A 19,772-nucleotide genomic window follows, 5' to 3' on the forward strand; every position below is an offset into this window, starting at 1 on the left:
CCTGTATACGAAAATGAACTATTTATTTTTTTAAAAAAGGGAAGGACTAATATGTCATAAATTCATTCAAAGAAGATGCATATCTTAGGCTTTATACAACATAAACTTAAACCCCAATTTATAGGCTGCTTGAAGAGACAGGGCTTTAAGATTCTGAGAAGCTATCAGAACTCTGTTTAAACTTCAGGGTGTTTAACAAAAGCAATAAAGCTATTTTGAACTGAGAATTCAAAATATGCTTAAATCACACACCTTAGAATTACTAAGCTACAACATATTAGCCCATCATCCATGACATAAATTACTGAAAAGCTACCAATATGTACTTCATAGAACTGCTGCTTTGATATTTTTGCAGTTGGCAATGAAAAAATTAGTAAAACAAAAAACGTCATAGGTTACCTTCAGGTAGCGTTCAATATTGTTCATTAAAATATCGATTTCTTCCTTGGACCACATCCCCTGCTTCCATTTATGTCCTTTAAAAGAAAACAAGTAATATCAAAGAAAATGTTATTCCTTGAGGACTAAAATGTAGCTAATTTAATTTCTTATTTATCTGAAATCTGAAAAATGTCCACGTAAAGTTGCTTTTTGTGACCTCTTGATTTTTAAGAAAGAACAGATTTGACCTTATGAAGTAAAGACAATGGTAAGAAAAAGATTCATAAAAAATACTACTTCCTCCAGTTACATCTCTTATCCTTTCAGCAGTATAGGAATGCTAAAAAGACATATAAAAAGTATAAAAGCCAACTCATGCTCAAAACTTTCTGAAAAATTTCTCCAATGAAAAATAAATTTTCTGGGCAAAAAAACATTTAACAGATTCTAGGATAAGGTAAAGGTAATATTTTGGATACCAAGTGAATAACTGATTCTTAATGAGTACTTACTGTACAGTGGTTGAAAACAATCAGTTTACTTATTTCTGTTTGCTTTCCGTATTTCAGAGTGGCAAAACACCACTTTCCTGCAGCAGCTCCCTAGCAATTCTTATAAACAAAGCAGCACAATAAACACTATTACTTCAAACCTCTAAGCTGCTTATAAGACCAAAGTCAGTAGCAGATCTTCAAATACGCTTGACTTTCTACTCCCACAAGCAATAACTGTACTGTCTTTTAAATGACACCACTGCGCATTTCTTTATAACCTACTTCATATCAGAGAAATAATGATTAATTATTGAAAAACAAATGTTGGTTTCATGGTCTCACTGAGAGCCAAATTCAATTAGAAAGGCTTAATTACTGTATCTAACTCAAACACAATCATGAGGGTCCAACTCACAATCCTTATGACTACAGGCTCTTTTTAATCTCCATTTTTTCCAACGGACACTAAAATTCACAGCATTTCTTACCTTTGTTAGTCAGAGAATCCTTATCTTCTTTAGTTGTAAACCATGCCTGGCTAACTGCTGAAACTTCCTCATTACCCAAGGGAGATACTTCATCTAGTTGCTCATTCTGTAGAATCTTAAAAGGTAAAAGTGAAAAAATAGTAGCAGCTTGATTTAATACCCAACCTGATTCATTTTTGTTTCTAATGCTAAGTAAGCAGAAACTGAATGTCTACTTTCAAGAGGAAATGAAACCCGTCTCCCTTGGAAAGAGACAAGCTGTCAATGAACAACCACAGTGCAACGAGGAGAAAAGCCATGCCTCTATTGTCACCTACTTTATTTTTATGTCTGGTGGTAATGAATATACTGTATTTATAAAAGTGTTTTTTTTTTTTAATCCCTGGGCAAAAGCTAGGAATCACTGGAACAAATATGAAATGTTTTATAACCTTGTATTTATTTGTCATACATTTTAGATTTTTTTCCTTTTAAAGATCAAGAGAACTTTATTAAGCTGAGAATTGAGACATAGTAGATATATGATATCTAAGACCTCTTATGTATTCAGAAGATCACAATTCTGTAAGACCTGACACAGGAGTTACTCATTAAAGGCAATATGGAGAGCAAAGACCTTGATACATACAACACCTACTTTAAAGAAATGTAATGTTGAAAATTTCCTGAGATCATCTTCTCTTATACTAATCAGTTGTTAAAAGAATAAAATCACCATTTCCCAAAGTGAGTCTATACAAAGCCCACTATGAATCTCAGGAATAAACCTGTCATGTCGATTAATTGCTGTTTGGGGGCAAATACCTAATGCCTTACGGCTCAAATTTTCCTGAAGAAGAGTTACAATTATTACTTAAACCATATAATGTGAAACATTGAAAACAGTCATCAAATGAAGTAAATAATTAATATATTCTAGCAGTAATATCCAACATTGTCAATAACAGTGAGATAGCAGGAGACTTATGTACCTAAAAGGGTATCTATCTATACTTAGTATATATAGGCTCAGAAATCTAAAAATAAATATTTCACTTACTGAGTATATCTTGAAACTACAAAGTACTACATATATTGGAAAGTTTTTCAGTTTCTAATTGTTTAACAAGCTAGTCCCATCACTGGAATGAGACAAGGGACATTAACTACTAAACTATGTGAAATAACCACACCTAGTTTGACACAGAAGAATACAGCAAAGCAGATTATTTCTGAATTTTTAACTATGCTAACATTCACTCCCAATCTGATGTTAATCTTATTAAAGAAACATTAGATATTATTATAAAGTTTTTCATTCACTAAAATGGTAGTAACAAACCAAGAGGCTAATATTAAATTAGAACCCATTAATTCTTCAGAAATAATCCAAACAAAACTTGTCTAATACCGTCTCTGTTCAACCATATAGTAACTAGGTTATTGGGCTGTAAGCCAAATCACACACGTATATAGTGATTTTTAATGTGCTGAAAACCAAACAGAAGTGAGACTACATAATCTCTGAATCTGAAATGAATCTGACAAGACCCATTTTTTAAAAAGGATGTACTCTCTTGTTCCAGAGGGTTTAGAATAAAAAGTTTCTGTCCAAATCCCCACTGAAGTCCAAGGGCAAATTACAAGATCTCCAGCAGGGCTCAAAGCCGTTTGGAGCACATTAGAGACTCGCTCCTCTGACGCTCCCTACTGCAAAAGGTTCACAGCGCACCTCCCTAAGATGTCTTTAGTCCTGATGTTACATATCAACTTACAACTATTTTACTTCTTAACTGAGGAAGGGTCACTGTGATGCTTCCTTCCTAAAAGAAAACTAATGGTACAATATCTCTACTGTCTACTTAAAAGTATTTTATTAAATGAAGAAATGAAGCAAAAGTACAAGCTACTAAAAATAAAGGACAATCATCCAGAGATAAACTTACAAGTAAAATAGATTTAAGCTGCAGGCTATTGAAGAGAGAAAATAATTCTGATTACTTTGGGCAGAAATACCTCATGAGACAATTAAAGAGGTTCATATAGAGGAAAACAGGCTGATAATTATTTATACTCTTAACCCTTAATGTTAAAATATTTCTAGTCTATAGGCACCAGAAGGAACTACCATAACTGTGACTGTTATAATTAAAATCTATTTGAAATGACTAGCTTTCATTCACATTAGAGGAGAGAACACATGCAACCTTTCTAAATCAGTCACTACAGATTAACTGCTGGGTAAAACTTATCTTAGAAGTTTTATATCCCAATATCTTTTTATCTTATACAACTGGTAAGATAAAATTTATTTAATTTAATAATTAAAAATTTAAAATGTAATAAATTTAATTTATTTATAGTTATTTAATGGCTCAAATGAGATCATTCCAATTAGATAAAGAACGCACATGCATCATCCGTTTCAACAGATGTGAACCACTCTACAGGGAATGAATTTTAAAATTTTATCTTGGTTTATAATCTGGAGACTCATATATATGGGAACTGGAAATCTGAATGAATAATAAGTCTTACCTCCATTTTGTGGTTGTTACTTTATCAGACAAAATACATTCTCATCATTTTACCACCTAAAATATGTGTACAGGATAATCTTCTTGTAGCCAGTATACTATACCTGGATCTGTGTCACAGTTCCCTCAGTAATCTCATCATCCGCCACCTCTGTGGTTGCGGTCATGGTCACCTCAAAGCTCTGATCATTTTCTGAAACTTCAAGAAAAAGAAAAGTTCAACTCCAGAAGAATAATGGCAAGTTCTAATTATTAAAAAAATGTCCCAGGAGCAAATAACGTCATCAACTAATTTCAGAAACATTCCTTGCCAATACATCCATTTATATTTGTGTATATGTATAAATACATAGATCTGCTTAACAAATATTGATTGTGCACCGAATAGATACTGGGTATTGCTCTGGGCAACGAGGAGACAACAGTAAGCAAAAAACCCAAAAATTCTGCCTTCATGGCACTTATAGTCCAGGGCAGCAGACACAAAATAAACATGATATTATGTTGGGTAAGTACTGAGAAGGGGAAAAAAGCATGAAAGGAAACACGCTGGGAGTAGGGGAGAGTTTGATATTTTAGATAGGAGGCCAGGAAAAGTAACCAAGACTTGGAACAAAATGAGGAAGCAAGCTAGTCATGCAGGTATCTTGAGGAAAAGCACTTCAGACACATGGAAAGCCAAGTGCAAAGGCTGTGAGATGAGGCACACCCTAGACTGTTCACAGGAGTATCAAGGAGGATGGTTTGGCCAGAGCAGACCAAATAAAATATTGTGTGGGGACTTGTAGGCCACTGTAAAGACTCTGGCTTTAACTCTAAGACAGGGGTGACCACTGGAAGATTCAGAGTAGAGAAGTGATATAAACTTAATTTTATTTTAACAGGATCATTCTGCTGCTATGGGGAAAACAGCCTGAAGAGCAGCAAGGGCTGGAGTGAGATCAGTGAAGAAGCTAATTCAATGATCTAGGTAAGAGAGGTCAGTGGCACGGACTAATGGAGTGGAGGAAAGTGAGGGCGCTGAGAAGTAGTTCAAATTGTGGATATACTTTGATGGCAGAGATCAACAGGATTTGCGGACAGACCAAATATGAAAGAAACTGAAAAGTCAAGGATGGTACTAACGTTTTTTTTCTTAGTTACTAGAAGAATGTACCTGCCATTAATGAGATGAGGAAGACTACAGAAAAAGCAACTTAAATAATTCAGGAAGTTTCAGGAGCTCAGTTTTAAACATACTAGTTTGAGATACGCACTAAACATCTAGAGTTGAGGAAAAGTCTGACTGGAACAAATCTGGGAGTCATCACCACAGACAGAATTTAAAACCATGAATTCTAGGCAGTAAAAATAGAAAACAGAAGCAATCTAAGAACGAGTCCAGCGGCACTCCACATTTAGAGGTTCGGGAGATGTGGACAAGTCAGCATAAGAGACTAAGAAGGAATGCAGAGAGAGGTAGAAGAAAACTAGAGAAATCTGTTTCCGGGAAGCCAAATGACCGAATGTTTTGGGGAGAAGGGAGTGATAAAAATTGTTGAAAATAGTGGGCAGATCAAGTTAAGACAATGATTAAAAAATCACCATCAGCTTTAACAACAAGGTTTCTGGAGGTATGAGGAGAACAGTTTGGTGTAGTGATAGATGCGAGAGACTGCCCAGAGTGGGTTTAAGGAACAAAGGAAGAAGAAATGGAGGCAAATATAGGCAATTCTTCCCAGGTACTTTGCTCTAAAGGGAAGGAGAGAAGCAGGATGGAGCCCCATGGGGAATAACAGGACTTTTTGTTTTAAAGAAGATACTATGTATGTTTGTAACACTGAAGGGGATGATCTGATAGAGAATGAAAAATTGATGATTCACAAGAGAAAGGGAAGAACTGCTGCAACAACGTCCTTGAGTAGACAGAAGGGATGGGATCCAATATATCGAAGGGCTGGCCTTAGCTCAGAGAAAAGACAGAATATACAGACACAGATAAATGTGGGTGGGTGTCTGCGGTAGTAGAAACTTACAGAATTATTTTCTGGCCACTTAAATTTTCCCAGTAAAGTAGGAAGCAAGGTTATCAGCTGAGAGTAAAAATAGTGGAGGAAGTATTAGAGGGTTCAGGATGCATGAAGACAGTCATCTCAGAGTAGGAGGAAGAACAGTAGATAAATATGGTATGACTGGCAGGCGACATAAAGAGCCCACTTCAAGTTAATGATCATAAATTTAAAGTGAGACCAGTCAGCTTGCTTGTGCTGTTTTTCTCCAATTCCTTTCAGTTAGCTGTACAGTATAGACATAAATAGGCAGACAGACTGAACAAGGGTTGTAGTTTCATTAAAGAACATGAAGTGAGGGAAGGAATAAAGGATTTGAGGGTAAATGCAAGACAGTGATTATAATGATTAACCATGAAAACTGAAAGTGGGTAAGAAGGAAACAATGAGTGGAGAAGGAACAACTTAAAAGGGTAAGGTCAATGGGTCCCAGGTGGGTAAAGGATTGCAAAAGTATTACAGGAATTAAGCTGAAGATAAAGACTAGCAGTAGGAAAACAAAGTCTGAAGTAGATTACAAATGGACTCCAGTTAATATGTAATAGCAAGAGTGGTAATGGAAGTGACAAATGAGGCACTGTGAAGAACAAAAGGAACCAGAGGCTTAATAACTGCAATAATCATTTAAATGAATAATCACCAAGAATTAGAACTATGAATAGGTAAAGGAATAAATGTGGTTGTAGATAATTGCAAAAAGAACTGGTAAGCAATCTACACTGATTAACCTGAGAGTTAAGTAAGTTTTATAAAGCCTGTAAAGAAAACTTGAATATTAAAATTAAAGTTAAATCTTTGAAACTAATATTCCCCTCCATGGAGTCTAGCATAAATAACGACTTGCCCATTTAATCAGTTCCAGATGACAGGTGATGGGTATAGGACTTCACGCTTTTATGTGACTTTTTAAAATATAGAAACTTTCCTAAATTGATTTTATTAACACTTTAAAAAAAAAACAAAAACAAATCCAGGGAACATGTAAATATTTCAAGTCCACTTTTCATACTTTCAGTCTTATTGTAAATTAGCCTCCAGCACATTCTCATTATGTGGTGATGCTATGACCCAAGAAGCTCATGTGCTTTTATGTCAGCACATCCATATTATCTTACCCAGTTAAGGGAGTCAGTCTAACACCATAAAATAGAACAAAATATCAAGTGTAGTTCAAACCTATGTTCATGTTCAAGGCACTCTACTCTAACCAAATGAACTGACCAGTCATAATTTATATCAAAATGATCACTCAAAAATTTTGGCATAATTAAATATTTTTATTTTATTTTATATCCTGGGGATGTAATGTTCAGCCTGGTAACTATAGTTAATAATACTGTAGTGTACTTTGAAAATTATTAAGAGAGTAGATCTTAAAAGTTCTTATCACATAAAAAAAAGTGTGTAACTACGTGTGGTGAAGGATGTTTAGACCTACTGTGCTGATCATATTCCACAATATATACATATAATAAATCATTATGTTGTACACCTGAAACTAATGTAATGTTACATGTCAACTATGTCTGAATTAAAAAAAACCTCTAGCTTAGAAAATGTCCATATACGATTGCATCTATACAGATAGGCCAATCAAGTTTTAAAACTGAATCATAACAGAACAATAGTCAAGTTAGGAATGAGTTTTAAAAATCTTATGAATCATCATTAGAAGGAAAGATCATTTAAGTAGAAAAACATTATGTTTGTATATGCTACAATTGCAAGCAATATAAGCAATATTACCACCATTTTTCAATAAAATGTCATAGTAAACTTATATAAAATGACTTCTTTTCTGCTCAGTTTAATAAGCAATTAAATCCAAATACAGAATACATATCTACTTATGAAGACATGATTTTCCACAATGAAAACCTATCTTAGTTTTTTCCCACTGGATGATGATGTGATCTTGCCTGATGCTGAGTACAAAAATAAAAGTTCTTGGATATGACAAGACTCTCCTTTGTGCAGAGAGTGCCACCAATAGCCTTGTGTCCCAACTCTAGTGCTATGGACTGAGGTATCTACTTCAGCTTTGTAGGGCCACCACAGTTCAACAAGAGTCAGATTGTATTTCTGATTTGTTTAGCAGAGAATATAACATTACAGTTGGTGTGTTGTAGTCTTTCACCAACAGCATTCCACCCAGAATACTGTACCTCCTTAGAATCCTGTCTACTCTAAATGATCGTGGAATATAAACACGTTAAGAACTTTCTCAGAATAAACTAATCAGGCTCCTATCTAACTTCCATTTAGCCATATGTCAAATGAAGAGGTAGTACAGCATTGGGCTAAGAGTATAAACTACAAGAACCGGAATGCCTGCGTATGACCTAAAACAAGTTACTAATTATGCTTTTCTGTGCCTTAGTTTCCTTAGTTATAGCATAAGGATAACAAAAGCTACTCTAGAGCATGCTTTCTCAATGAGGGCAAGTATGCTTCTTGGGAGAGGGGGTAAAAAAAAATCTTAATTCTCTTTATTAAGAAAGCAAGGACATACATACATTAAAAAAAAACAAACCAGTATATTTGTGGTATTAAAATTTTGTGGAGGAGAGCAAGATCATGAAAAAATGTCAAAAAAGGCTCTGGGGGACAATTAAGAAAAAAAGGTTGAGAATGTTAAACTGGATAATATACATAAAAGCATTTAGAGCCATGCCTGGCATATAAATAAGCATCTCACTAAGTGTTGGTTAAAAAGAGGGTTTTGGGGTTTTTTTTGACCAAATGAAGAGAAAAAAATGGGTCTAAGTCTACCTTCAAATGCCAGATTAATCTCTCACAATCTAAATTTTTATTTCAAAAGGAAACTCTGTTCTTAACACACAGTGACTTACGTGGAAGTGCAACAACTGATATACAAGGAGTAGAATCATCAATACTCTGATCATCCTCAGAAGACAGACAAAGCCTTTTATGTGGAGGTTCAGTACTATCTTCTGAGTCTATTTCATCAGCTTCTAATGAAACAAAACAAAAACCAAAATCTCAGAATCTTCAAACAAACAAGTAGAAAACAAAATCTTCAACAAGTAATAACTATGAAACGATCTTCTTACTGATTTGCTAAGTTAACTAAACCAAGATGTGCAAGTGGGACTCAAAATGACACTGCTTTCTCTCCACCTACTGCAGTACCTCAACTCCTACTCTTATGACAAGGAACTATGAACAAGGTGCCACTTTTAAAAACATCACACTTTTGTGCTGTCAACTACTTGGCTTTCTAAACAAAAAACAAGGGTTGGTCATTTAATTCACTCACAAATACTCACTGAATGTCTACCATTAGTTAAGTGTGGGACACAGAACAATGAGAGATACCCTGACTGTCAAGGCGCTCACAGTATAGTGGAGGGGACAACTAAACTAACAATTTCAAAATGATTTAATAGGAACTATGAAGGCGGAATGAAGAGACTGTTATATAAGCAGAGAGGCATTTAATTTAGACTGGAGGTGCAGAGAGGTTTCCTGGAAAAGTTGTCTTGAACTTCAAAAAGAAACAAAGCCCGGGGAAAATGGTTATTATTGGTAGTAAGAGTAGTATGTGCAGTGATACTGAGGTATGAAAAGCTTGAAGTATGTTTAGAAAATAAACATAGCTGTGGACTGCTGGATAGATACATGAAATGTGGCAGGAAATGAGGCTGGAAGGAAAGCTGAGTGAGATGATGGGAGGCCTATGTGCCAAATTAAAGAACCTGAAGTATATTCTAGAAGCCACGGGAAGCTTAACCAAAAACATACCTTCTAATACTACTAAGTATCATGACCAATGTCACCAGCAGTTTGAAAGATAAACTGGAGGTGGGAGACTGCTTAAAAAGGCTACCCAGGTGAGAAATGAGAATGTGAACTAAGAAAGGAGGACTTAAGACAGACAGGAAGGAATGGATTAAAAAAACATAATACTATCAACAAGTCTTCACAATGGAATGAATGGGGGAGATGAGAAAAGGATTTATTTCTACCCACATTTATAATCTGGGATACTAAGTAATGGAATTGATTGAGAAAAGAAAAAAGAGAACTAGATCTGGGAATTTTGTTACAGAATTCAACTTAGGATATGTGAAATTTAAGGTGCCTATAAGAAACAGAGAATTTAGAATAAAGAAAAAAGTCTGAATCATTTTTGTAGCTAGGTAGTAGTTAAACCACAAGTTTGAATGAAATAACCCAGGAATTAAGCATTGAGTGAAAACAGAAGACAGAACCTAGGTTGAACAAAGATGAACTTAAAAGCAAAATAAATAATAAACATAAGGAATAGGTAGAGAAATAACAAAATCATAAGCCTCAAGGCTGTTCAATCTTAATTCATTACAGATGGTCATATTAAATCCTATTCAAACAGTCATGTAAAATTCTCTAATAGGTTCGATCCAAAATAAAAAAGTTCTTCTATGCTCGCTGGCAGGATTACTTCCACATTTTCTAATGTACTATATATACTGCTGGCACCAAGTGGTATCAAAGAGGAAGTATATTATAGTTAATCCATCATCATCTTTAGAAGTGCAACAGATTCTGCTTATAAAATAGCTATGAGATTCATAAAGGTTAAAATTTATGGTAAATTTAAAAACATACAAAAGTGTATTTTAAAAATAGAAAGATAAAAATATGAATTAATTTTATTCAAGAGATAACCTCCCTTTCTACTGTCCTAGCCTAAACTGTCTGAGTAATGAGGATCATAGGTGACATGAAATCCAGAAACCCTGAGAGTCACAATTGTATGTAAGCAAGTTTTCCTACCATTCTGAGGGCAGTGAAGAATGAGGTTCCCGTCTGTGTCCCGAGTCAAAGTCACAGAGTTCACAGTTTCTACTGTTACTGTGTCAGAATCCTCTTCAACTGTGCTCATACTCAAATCTGTACAAGAACAGATTTCACATCAGAATTTTAAAAATCATTTCCAAATGTGACATAAAGTATCCCCCAATCATCCCCCTAAAAGACCCCAACAATCTGTACCTGCCTACAGTACTTGTTACATGAAACTGCAATGATGGTTCAGGTTTTAAAACTTGTTTTTCAAATGTTTACACCCATTATTTAGAATTTGCTGTAATAATCTGCCTGCTACGATTAATTAAAAACCTACAGTATTTACTTTTTTAAAAGTTGTTTTTATCAAATCTGTTCCAAGTTGCCTGTCAGTATTAGCAAAAACTCTCACCTTTTAGTTTTTTATTGGTAGCTTTGTGATATAGTCAAATATGCATTTAACTTCTGATTCTTTAGCAGAAGATACATCAAAACTTTTATCTTAATCTAAGAATTACTTCTCCAAAACACTTTTTACAAGTATTTAAGTTCTATTATGTGAAAAATATGAACATTAAAAAATTTTTCTTGCCGTTTCTTTCATTATATTGAACAAGTACATACATCCATCATTAACCAAACTGCTTTTAGGCCTTCTTTTGAAACAGAGAACTGATTTTGCTTAAAGTGTCTTTTATGATATTTTACACATATATTACTTTCCTTTTGTTCAGACAGACAGTGTCTCAGAATACAGGATCTCATGGTTGACAGGGGGAAATGCACTGAATTGTAATCAATGGCCTGGTTGAAGTCTTTGGGCTTACCTGATAATGTTCATTGACGTTCTTGCCTCAATACTAAATTTTGGTCTTGTCCACATACTTTTTACCAACTAAATAATACAGAGGACATAAGCCTTGATGTGTATTAAATTAATCACTCAATATTTATTTGGTTCCTGTATATAAGGTATTAGTCTGTTCATATGCCATTTACAAATGCATTTTCCTTTGGCAGAAAAGCTTAATATTAGTAACATTCACTCGGTGAAGATCTAGTGATTCATTCAAGTTTTACTACACAAATTACTGTTTTAAAAGGACATTATTCATTTTACAATGGTTAAGATGCCATTCCCAAATTTAAGATAAATGGAGATCAGGATCTAGTAATGACTAAAATTTGCAAGTCATGAGGTGAGAGTTCCTTGGAACAAGGGAATGCTTACCTAGAAAACAGATGGATCAGCTACAGCCCTTCCCACAAAATCGAGTTGCCTTCCCTCAGCCACCAGCATCACTTTCATGTTATCCAGATTGTTTCTCCCCCATGTTCCTACCTCTGCAACACTCTGAAAAAGTAACAGCATTATACAATAAGGCTTACTGAGAACAAACTGTGTGCTGATCACAATCTAGCCTCAGGCCTCTGTGACATCTCAACTAGAAGACGAAGGACAAAACCAGAATTCTCCCTTAAGGACAACTTTTGGAAATCAGCCTCTAAAACTGTTCTCCAATAAAGGGCAGAAATGATGAGATCCTATACCTACTAAGTTAGTTTACAGGCAGTTTCTGAACCCAAGCTGTCACTCATCAGGCAATCAGACTTTCTCAGAAAAATAGGTTGAAAGACACTAGCAGTTCTGTGAACTGCAGAGTGGGTACATGTAACATGACCCAAGATGTGCACTAACTAGTAGTACCATAAATATTACCAGTAACTATATATTTTTGCTTTATAATAATTAATACTCCTCTTATATGTAGTACCATATTTCATCGCAAAGTATTAAAAATTATATAGTATCTGTTAACAACCATGCCTAGGGATCTGTGGGAAAAAGAAACTAAACAATCAAGCCAGAAAAGGTAACTAACAAGCAAACTTTTGAATGTAATGAGAAACTTACAAAACCTGAAATGATTGATTTTTAAAGGTTTCTTTCAATAGGCTTCTAATTTTCATCCCAAAGGATCAATCAAAAATTAAAAAGCACAGTAGGATTTGAGTCCAAGGGGATATTTTGGAAAAAACAATGAATAAAATTCTCATTTTTGCAGTATTCTGATTAGAACTCCTCTCCAGGATGGGTATCTTTGAGAGCTGCTATATATATAAATAAGTCTGCAGTGAAACAGGTACAGATCCTGCTTGAGAAACATCGAGTTATTAGATTTCATGTTGTTCTCATTTCTGAATCCATTAAAAATGTTTTCAAAAGCTGGTCTGTAAAGTAATACCTACTGCTTAAGATAGAGAAATGAAATGTTAAAAAAAGAAAAAAAGTTAAAACCCTCCATAAACTTACCAAAATCATAGTTCACTCTCTGATGTGTGCGTGTCTGTGTGAGAGACAGATTATACTGTGGAAGCAATTTTATATTCTGCTTTTTAGGGTCTATTCATATTGAAACACGTGAAAGAGACCAAGCTAGGTATTTAGCTGAGGTTTTCTGTATCATTTAAAATTTACACTACATGAAAACATAACATTATTCAATAACTAGCCTATCAACTGGACATTAACATTGTTCCCAATTTTTCATTTCTGTAACACACTGAAGCAAACATTTATACACTCTATTTCCTTAAACAGTGTTAGAAAATTATTAGATCAAAGAATACGACAAAATAAACTCAAATCATACTGCAGTCTATCTTCCAGAAAGGATGTACATATTTATATTTCAACCAGAGGTGTAAGCTCTACTCATAGTAACCGTGTCAGTATTTTTATTTAAAAAGAAACAACAAAGCAAAAACAAAACAAAACAAAACAGTGCAACTGCTCATTTGATAGGTACAAAATGGTTACTGGTTTAGCATTTTAATGTCATCTCAGGACCCAAGTTAATCTAGAACATTGGGAAAAAGAAAAAATAAAGGTGGATTTGAGAAGATATGATGAGATAATAGCACAAGAAAAAAGGAGACTGAAATAGCCAGATCAGAGTATTTCATTCTTGACAACCTGTACTGGTTAGAGGTATCCTATGCAGTATACTAGCTTTAAATCAGGAAACTAGGTCCACTTTTAAGTTTGGTAATTCACGTTAGAGATGAGTAAATGGTTCTATGCTGCTCTGCTAATTAACAAGCATCATTTATCTGTTCAATCAGCAAATCTATATCATGTGCCCACTATGTGCCAAGCACTCCCTAGGCACTGGTATATAGTGGGTACTTTTTCTTTTAAGCCCAGGAGGTAAGATTTATTTTCCTGGGGTTCTTCCCCTCTTACTGTTAGAGCTACATGGTCTGCATCTATTAGTATTTAATCTCACCTGGAGATTGACATCATTCAAAATTCAAAAGGTAAAGGTGGTTAAACAGTGAAATCTACTTTCCACTCTATCTAGTTTTCCTGTCACCCAGTCTACCTCCCTGGAGGTAGACAATGTAGTCAATTTCTCACACCTCCTTCCAGTCATTGTATGCGTATGAAAGCCAATATATCCCCCCATGCCACCGACACTTTTTACAGAAATAGTTATACTACAAACAGGGAGCCTATCTTAATGGCTACTTTACACTGCCTCAGCAGTAAGATGAAGAGACACTATTTCAAGTATGTGACTGCAAGACAACCAACAGGTCAACAGCAAAATCCCTAAGGTAGGACCTGATTCGGTCTGTTGGGAGGGGAGTTAAAAAGGTAGCCACTATGGCAGAGGCTGCAAGCCTTTGCGGGCTGAATTTAAGGCTGGAGAAAAAGATGGCACATCTCACAAGGCCTTACAAATCCTTGGACTTTTAAATTGGGAAATAAAACTTACACTTTTAAAAGATCACTCAGACTGCAATACGGAGAATGGATAAGGAAGTCATGAAGAAAAGCAGTTGTCCAAGTGATCACTGTCATCTGGAATAAGTGGCAGAAATTAAAGGATACGCGGCACAGAGGATTTATTCTGGAGGCAGTGTTGACAGGATTTGCTGAAAGGAGATTATAAAAGATGAGGAGATGTTTCAAGATAATTCCTAGGCTTTTGGCTTGAATAGCTGATTGAGTTTTGGTGCACTAAAAATATTTTCACTGTTAGTATTAACAAATTGAGATATAAGGCACCCAAATGAAGATGTCAAGTTGCCAGCCGGAAGCTGGAATTCAACAGGCAAGGACTAGACATATAAATCTGAGTTAGTGGCATGCAAATTGTTTTTAAAGAGAAGATCACCTAGAGAAGTGAGAGAAGACAGCCTAGTTCTGGAGAAGTCAAGCAATGCCCAAAGAAGGAAAGGAGGCCAAGAAGGTCCACCCAGGGATAAAGGAGGAAAACTAAGAGATATTAAGAGGCACAGGTCTTTTGCAAGGAGCATTGAGTAGTTTGTTAAATACTGCTGAAAGGATAAGACAATGGGAGAAGCAACTATTTGATCTCGCAATATGTTCAACATTGATGACCTACTGGAATTTAGAGAACTGGAATTATGGAAGGTAATGCAAAATAGGTCTTTTATGAGGTTTAGCTTTCAAGGTAAGCAGAGAGGATACTAGCAGTAGGGTCAAGACAGCTGTCATTTGGAGTGCATCTGTATTTTATCATTACAGAATAACTGAGAAATGTTGGTCAAATCAACTTATGATAGTAAGGAACAGAGCATTTTAGTGTCTCATATTCTAATTCATTATATATGAAACTATCCTTAACTTCTAAACCCGTTCCCTATTTGGTTTATCAGGGAAATGTATCAAGATCTCCAATTCTAACATCCAATTTTTCTCTTTAGGGTAAATAAATACACACCATCAGCCCACGGGTCATACCATATGCATTATTATTATTATTATTTTTTTTACTAGAAATGAGAACATAAAAGGAGAAACTTTTTAACAGCCATTTTAATTGGTGAAATGGCATTTTGGCATGTTTCCATCATTTGGTGGCTATCTTCAACAATATCCTAATTAAATCAAGAAAATACCTTAAATGTGGTACAAGACTCTTATAAGAGTACCTATATATACTCATATTTAAATGAGAAATGTATTTGTTTACATTTATACCTCCTAATAAACAAGATACTACTCAGTGTGGAACCAAAAAACCCGTACCTCTTGGATCTGTTATTTAACACAGAATTTAAAGAAATGAGTCCTTCATTCCACTCCATTCCAGTAATGATGTAAAGTTTTTACTGAATGGGTTATTTTAGACTGGTATTTCCGTCAGTTTACGTAATTGTCCTGATTTATTGGGCAACTGAGTATCGTAATATTCTAAAAACTAGATCAAATCAAGAAAAGTGGCATTTCTTCCTAGTTTTGGGACTAGTTCTGTAGATAAATTTGTATTGGTTCCCAAACACAGTACAAGTGGGAAGGTTGGATTTCATTAGTAGAGATGTAACATTTACTTCCCTTGATGCTTGGAGCTGTACTTCTACACTGAAAGATGGGATGAGACTACAGGGTGTGAAAAACATTCAGTATAAGATACTTTTATAAGGGGAAATTAAGCAAGCTATAGAACATATAGCACCAGCATTTTACTGGATGAGTCAAAGATTGAGAAACACTACCTGAGGCAAAGTTTCTGGCAGAATTCAACTAGTAAGGCAGTAAGGACACATGTAGTTTTCAGGTGTCTTTTTTTCCCTGGGCCAACATAAGAAAATTAATCATATTCCTCTTTTTGTGTGTGTGTGAGGATCTTCCAAATCCTTTACCCATGTATCAATATACCTATTTTTTAAATTGTTTTTACAACACTGTAAACATACTGTCACACCTTTTATAACTTTTTCACACTTTATGAGGAGCATTTTTCAGTATTACTAGTTATTCTTGCATCGCATTTTAAGTGGGTACATAGTATTTAAACTTATCTAACCATTAATCTATTACTGAACATTTTTATTTTAAGATCTTGTTATTATAAACTCCACACTGGCCACCACCGTACCTTTGGTGGTGCATAACTAACACCTTAGGAAACGCTTATAGGGGAATTTGCTTAGTACTGTATAACAAAGAATTCAAAAGATATCTTTTAAAATATTTTTTATTTTGAAAGAATGAAAATTCTTCGCTAAATAGAAAGTCTTAGTGAAAAAGAACAGGTAACAAATTCCTACATCCTGAACTTAAGTATGTAGAGGGATGTCAGAAAACAGACAAAGCCACAGAATAACATCTTGAATATTGATTTTATTAAAGATAGGAATGGAGACAACTTAACACTTGAGGTTTAATGCTTTGGAATATGATCCCAGGCCCCCAGGTATCTGCTCTTCTGTATAATTTGTGGAAAAGTTTGAGAAGCGAGTTATAAATGAAGATAAAGCATACTGAATTAAGGTACCTAACTAATGTTCACTATGGCTTGGTTTTAAAATAATATGACCATATATCACAAAATGTCAATAAAGATATTAACGGAGTTTATTACAACAGGCTTTAATTGTTTAAGATGTTGATTTCTATTACCAATGACATTACTAGAGTTAAAAAAAATACTCGCAAGTATGATTCATTTCAAGGTGTAGCATTTCATACCTGGCTTGGCAATAAAACCATATTGCTTATTTTTAAAATGTTGGTTTTCACCCAGTGAAAATGATTTAAGATTTAAGAGCTATATAATGTGCATTTGGCTACATTTTAAGATTTTGTTCTTTTAAAACTGAGTCCTTTATGCAAAGCGTCATCAGAAGTTCTTTAAAGGGACTAAATTATCACTATAGTCCTCTGGTTTACACTGAAGCCAATTTTTAAACAGATACTAAAATACACACATACACAGTAAAAAAGGCTAATGAGCATTTCTTTTGCTGCATAACACCTCAATGAAGATGCTCAATAAAGATCAGCTTTGACAACCGGGTATTTAGAAGAATGGACTGACAACCCAACAGTGTATACAGCTAAAATGACAGCTAAAAAAAGGTAAGGTTAACACACACACACACACACACACACACACACACACAAAATGATTAAATTGCTCATAAAGGGCTCTCTATTATGCTTTTTCATGACAACCTTTCTGTTATTCAGTCATGGGATGGGATCTTTCCACAAACTTGAAAAAGATGACACAATAAACAGGTTCCTTCTTTCATCTGGCATTTACCTTTATGGAATCAAAACAAAAACAAAACCTATTTGTGATTTCTGCTGCAAGAATACTCTCACAAAAGGAAATAAAATTGAAGGGGAGAAATGGTATGAATGCAAACAAATGCTACATACATCGGGTAACTATCTACATTTTATATTTAAGGCCCTTGGTCATTTCATACTATTTGAGGATAGAAAAGGCTTTGGAGGTGAATTTGCAAAACATTTTGAAGTATATCAATTCCTAAGGAATCCTTTTGTATGGGAAAAAAATGCTAAAAATGAAGAGAAAACTACCAAAAAACAGAACTCCATTTTGAGAAGGCAGGTTACATCTCAGAGTTAAATAGACAGCCTTTATATATGATATTAAAAAAGTAGAACTCTTCCTAATCTTTATTGCTGTTTTAAGTTTCAAAGTCTTTACAACAAAACACAATTCCCAACCCCCTTGATATTTTAACATCTATGTGATGGGCTGTAAATTCCTCGGGATACTTGTTTCACATTATTTTATTCATCCTCACAAGTGTTAACTTAAGCCAGTATACTTAATGGAGCATGAAAAAAGCAAAAATTGTTTAAAATAAAATAATGAGATGTTATCTTCAGGACATACAAGTTTATTACAACATTAATAAAAATTAAGTCTGTAGATGCTAAGGAGATAAAACGAGCAGAAAGATAAACATTATGCAGGAAAGGTAAGGACTAGTTTTGTTGTTTTCATTTCAATATTAATTAGTAATATCTAACCTTACAAATGCACTTATCTCTCCTGCTGCCTTGGGGCTAAAATGAGATAACTTTTCTCTATCTTAAAAAAAGCCTGTAAGAATAGAGAACTTAAAAAAGGGGGGGGGGGGAGACTAAAGAGGACACCAACCTTTTAAAAAAATGTAATTCTCACCAGTAACCATTCCCCAGCCACGCTCTGCTTTTAAAGCTCAAATCCTAACCCAAACACTTTTGTGACTGCTTCCCCTCAAAATACTTCTAAAACCTCAACAGCCAGAGTAAAATGTTTATGTAGCATATATTTATTCATATAACTGCTCAAAGTATGGACATAAAGTTCTATATAAGTATGCAATGCCCAGTACTTACTGATTTTGATGAAGACAGGGCAATAGCATTTTGGCTCCACCATCTAGCTCAACTGCAATCAATTAAAGAGATTCACGCAGAATATGCAGGTTCTAGATCAGTCCAAAAAAGCATATTTGGGGGTGAGCCTATCAACTAAAATAGCAAAAAAAAAAAAAAAAAAAAAATTAGCTTGTTTGGTGGCACATAAGAGTACTTAGCATACGGGAGTTAAAATAATAAGGTTATCACAAAACATAAAATATACTTTTCTTCGTAACACGTAATGTTATTTTCAGAAACGATCAAGCTAGTTTTTGTCCCTTGTGTATGAAGGGAAAAAACTCACCAAATTTTACTCAAACAGCCTGAGAATTTTTGTAACGTTAAGAAATGTAATCTTAATTTTCTTCCTAAACCTTAACTAAATCTCTAAGTTTTAACCTAATAAATGAAATCTTACCACCAACACACCATCATAGTAAAAAGCTAAGTTTTTGGTGTATTATCACCGCAGTTTTTAAATGTTTAAGTGGTGGTAAGTTACTCAAATTACTAAAATAAATTGACAAAGCGCAGTAATACTCAAAAGGCTGAAATACAAATTTAAAACCAGTTCCAAGAAAAACACCTGAAGCAATGGAAAAACACGAAAATCCTTAACTGAAAAATAGTTTTTCTGTTTGTAAAACTTCCAACACAATGGAAAAGTATTTTACTTGACTTGGAGCTTAAAAGCTGTAAATGGTTTGTCTTTCACAAATTCAAAATAAAGCTAAAATCTTAAGAGATAAAATACTTCCGAATGGTTATTATTCTAAGCTTAAAATACTAAATATTAGTAAGTAATCCTACAGAATATGCATTTTTGTCAAATGTCCCAACAAATAGCCTCA

At 34.4% G+C, this 19,772-nt stretch overlaps 1 protein-coding gene and 1 long non-coding RNA gene across 8 annotated transcripts in view; one reads left to right on the top strand and one right to left on the bottom strand.

The window, feature by feature from the left end:
* The window catches only part of DMTF1 (cyclin D binding myb like transcription factor 1), a 41,204-nt gene that overhangs the window by 20,261 nt on the left and 1,171 nt on the right, over positions 1–19,772 (bottom strand). For 4 of the 7 annotated variants that reach the window (XM_032484073.1, XM_032484077.1, XM_032484079.1 and 1 more), the window contains exons 2-8: positions 18,898–19,032; positions 11,953–12,075; positions 10,710–10,826; positions 8,783–8,905; positions 3,987–4,081; positions 1,367–1,481; positions 403–479 (exon numbers count right to left, since the gene is read on the bottom strand). In XM_032484073.1, coding sequence (XP_032339964.1) covers positions 403–479; positions 1,367–1,481; positions 3,987–4,081; positions 8,783–8,905; positions 10,710–10,818 — 519 coding nt within the window. In that variant the 5' untranslated portion in view covers positions 10,819–10,826; positions 11,953–12,075; positions 18,898–19,032. Of the gene's footprint in view, positions 1–402; positions 480–1,366; positions 1,482–3,986; positions 4,082–8,782; positions 8,906–10,709; positions 10,827–11,952; positions 12,076–14,503; positions 15,114–18,897; positions 19,033–19,772 lie in introns of those variants that run through there. The other 3 variants (XM_032484076.1, XM_032484075.1, XM_032484078.1) reach the window with 3 other exon arrangements.
* On the top strand, positions 4,116–19,064 carry LOC116665003. The gene is made up of 2 exons (XR_004321580.1): positions 4,116–4,852; positions 8,752–19,064. It is a non-coding gene; the product is annotated as an uncharacterized LOC116665003 (long non-coding RNA).

This window comes from Camelus ferus, chromosome 7, assembly GCF_009834535.1.
Source record: "Camelus ferus isolate YT-003-E chromosome 7, BCGSAC_Cfer_1.0, whole genome shotgun sequence".
Taxonomy (NCBI): Eukaryota; Metazoa; Chordata; class Mammalia; order Artiodactyla; family Camelidae; genus Camelus; species Camelus ferus.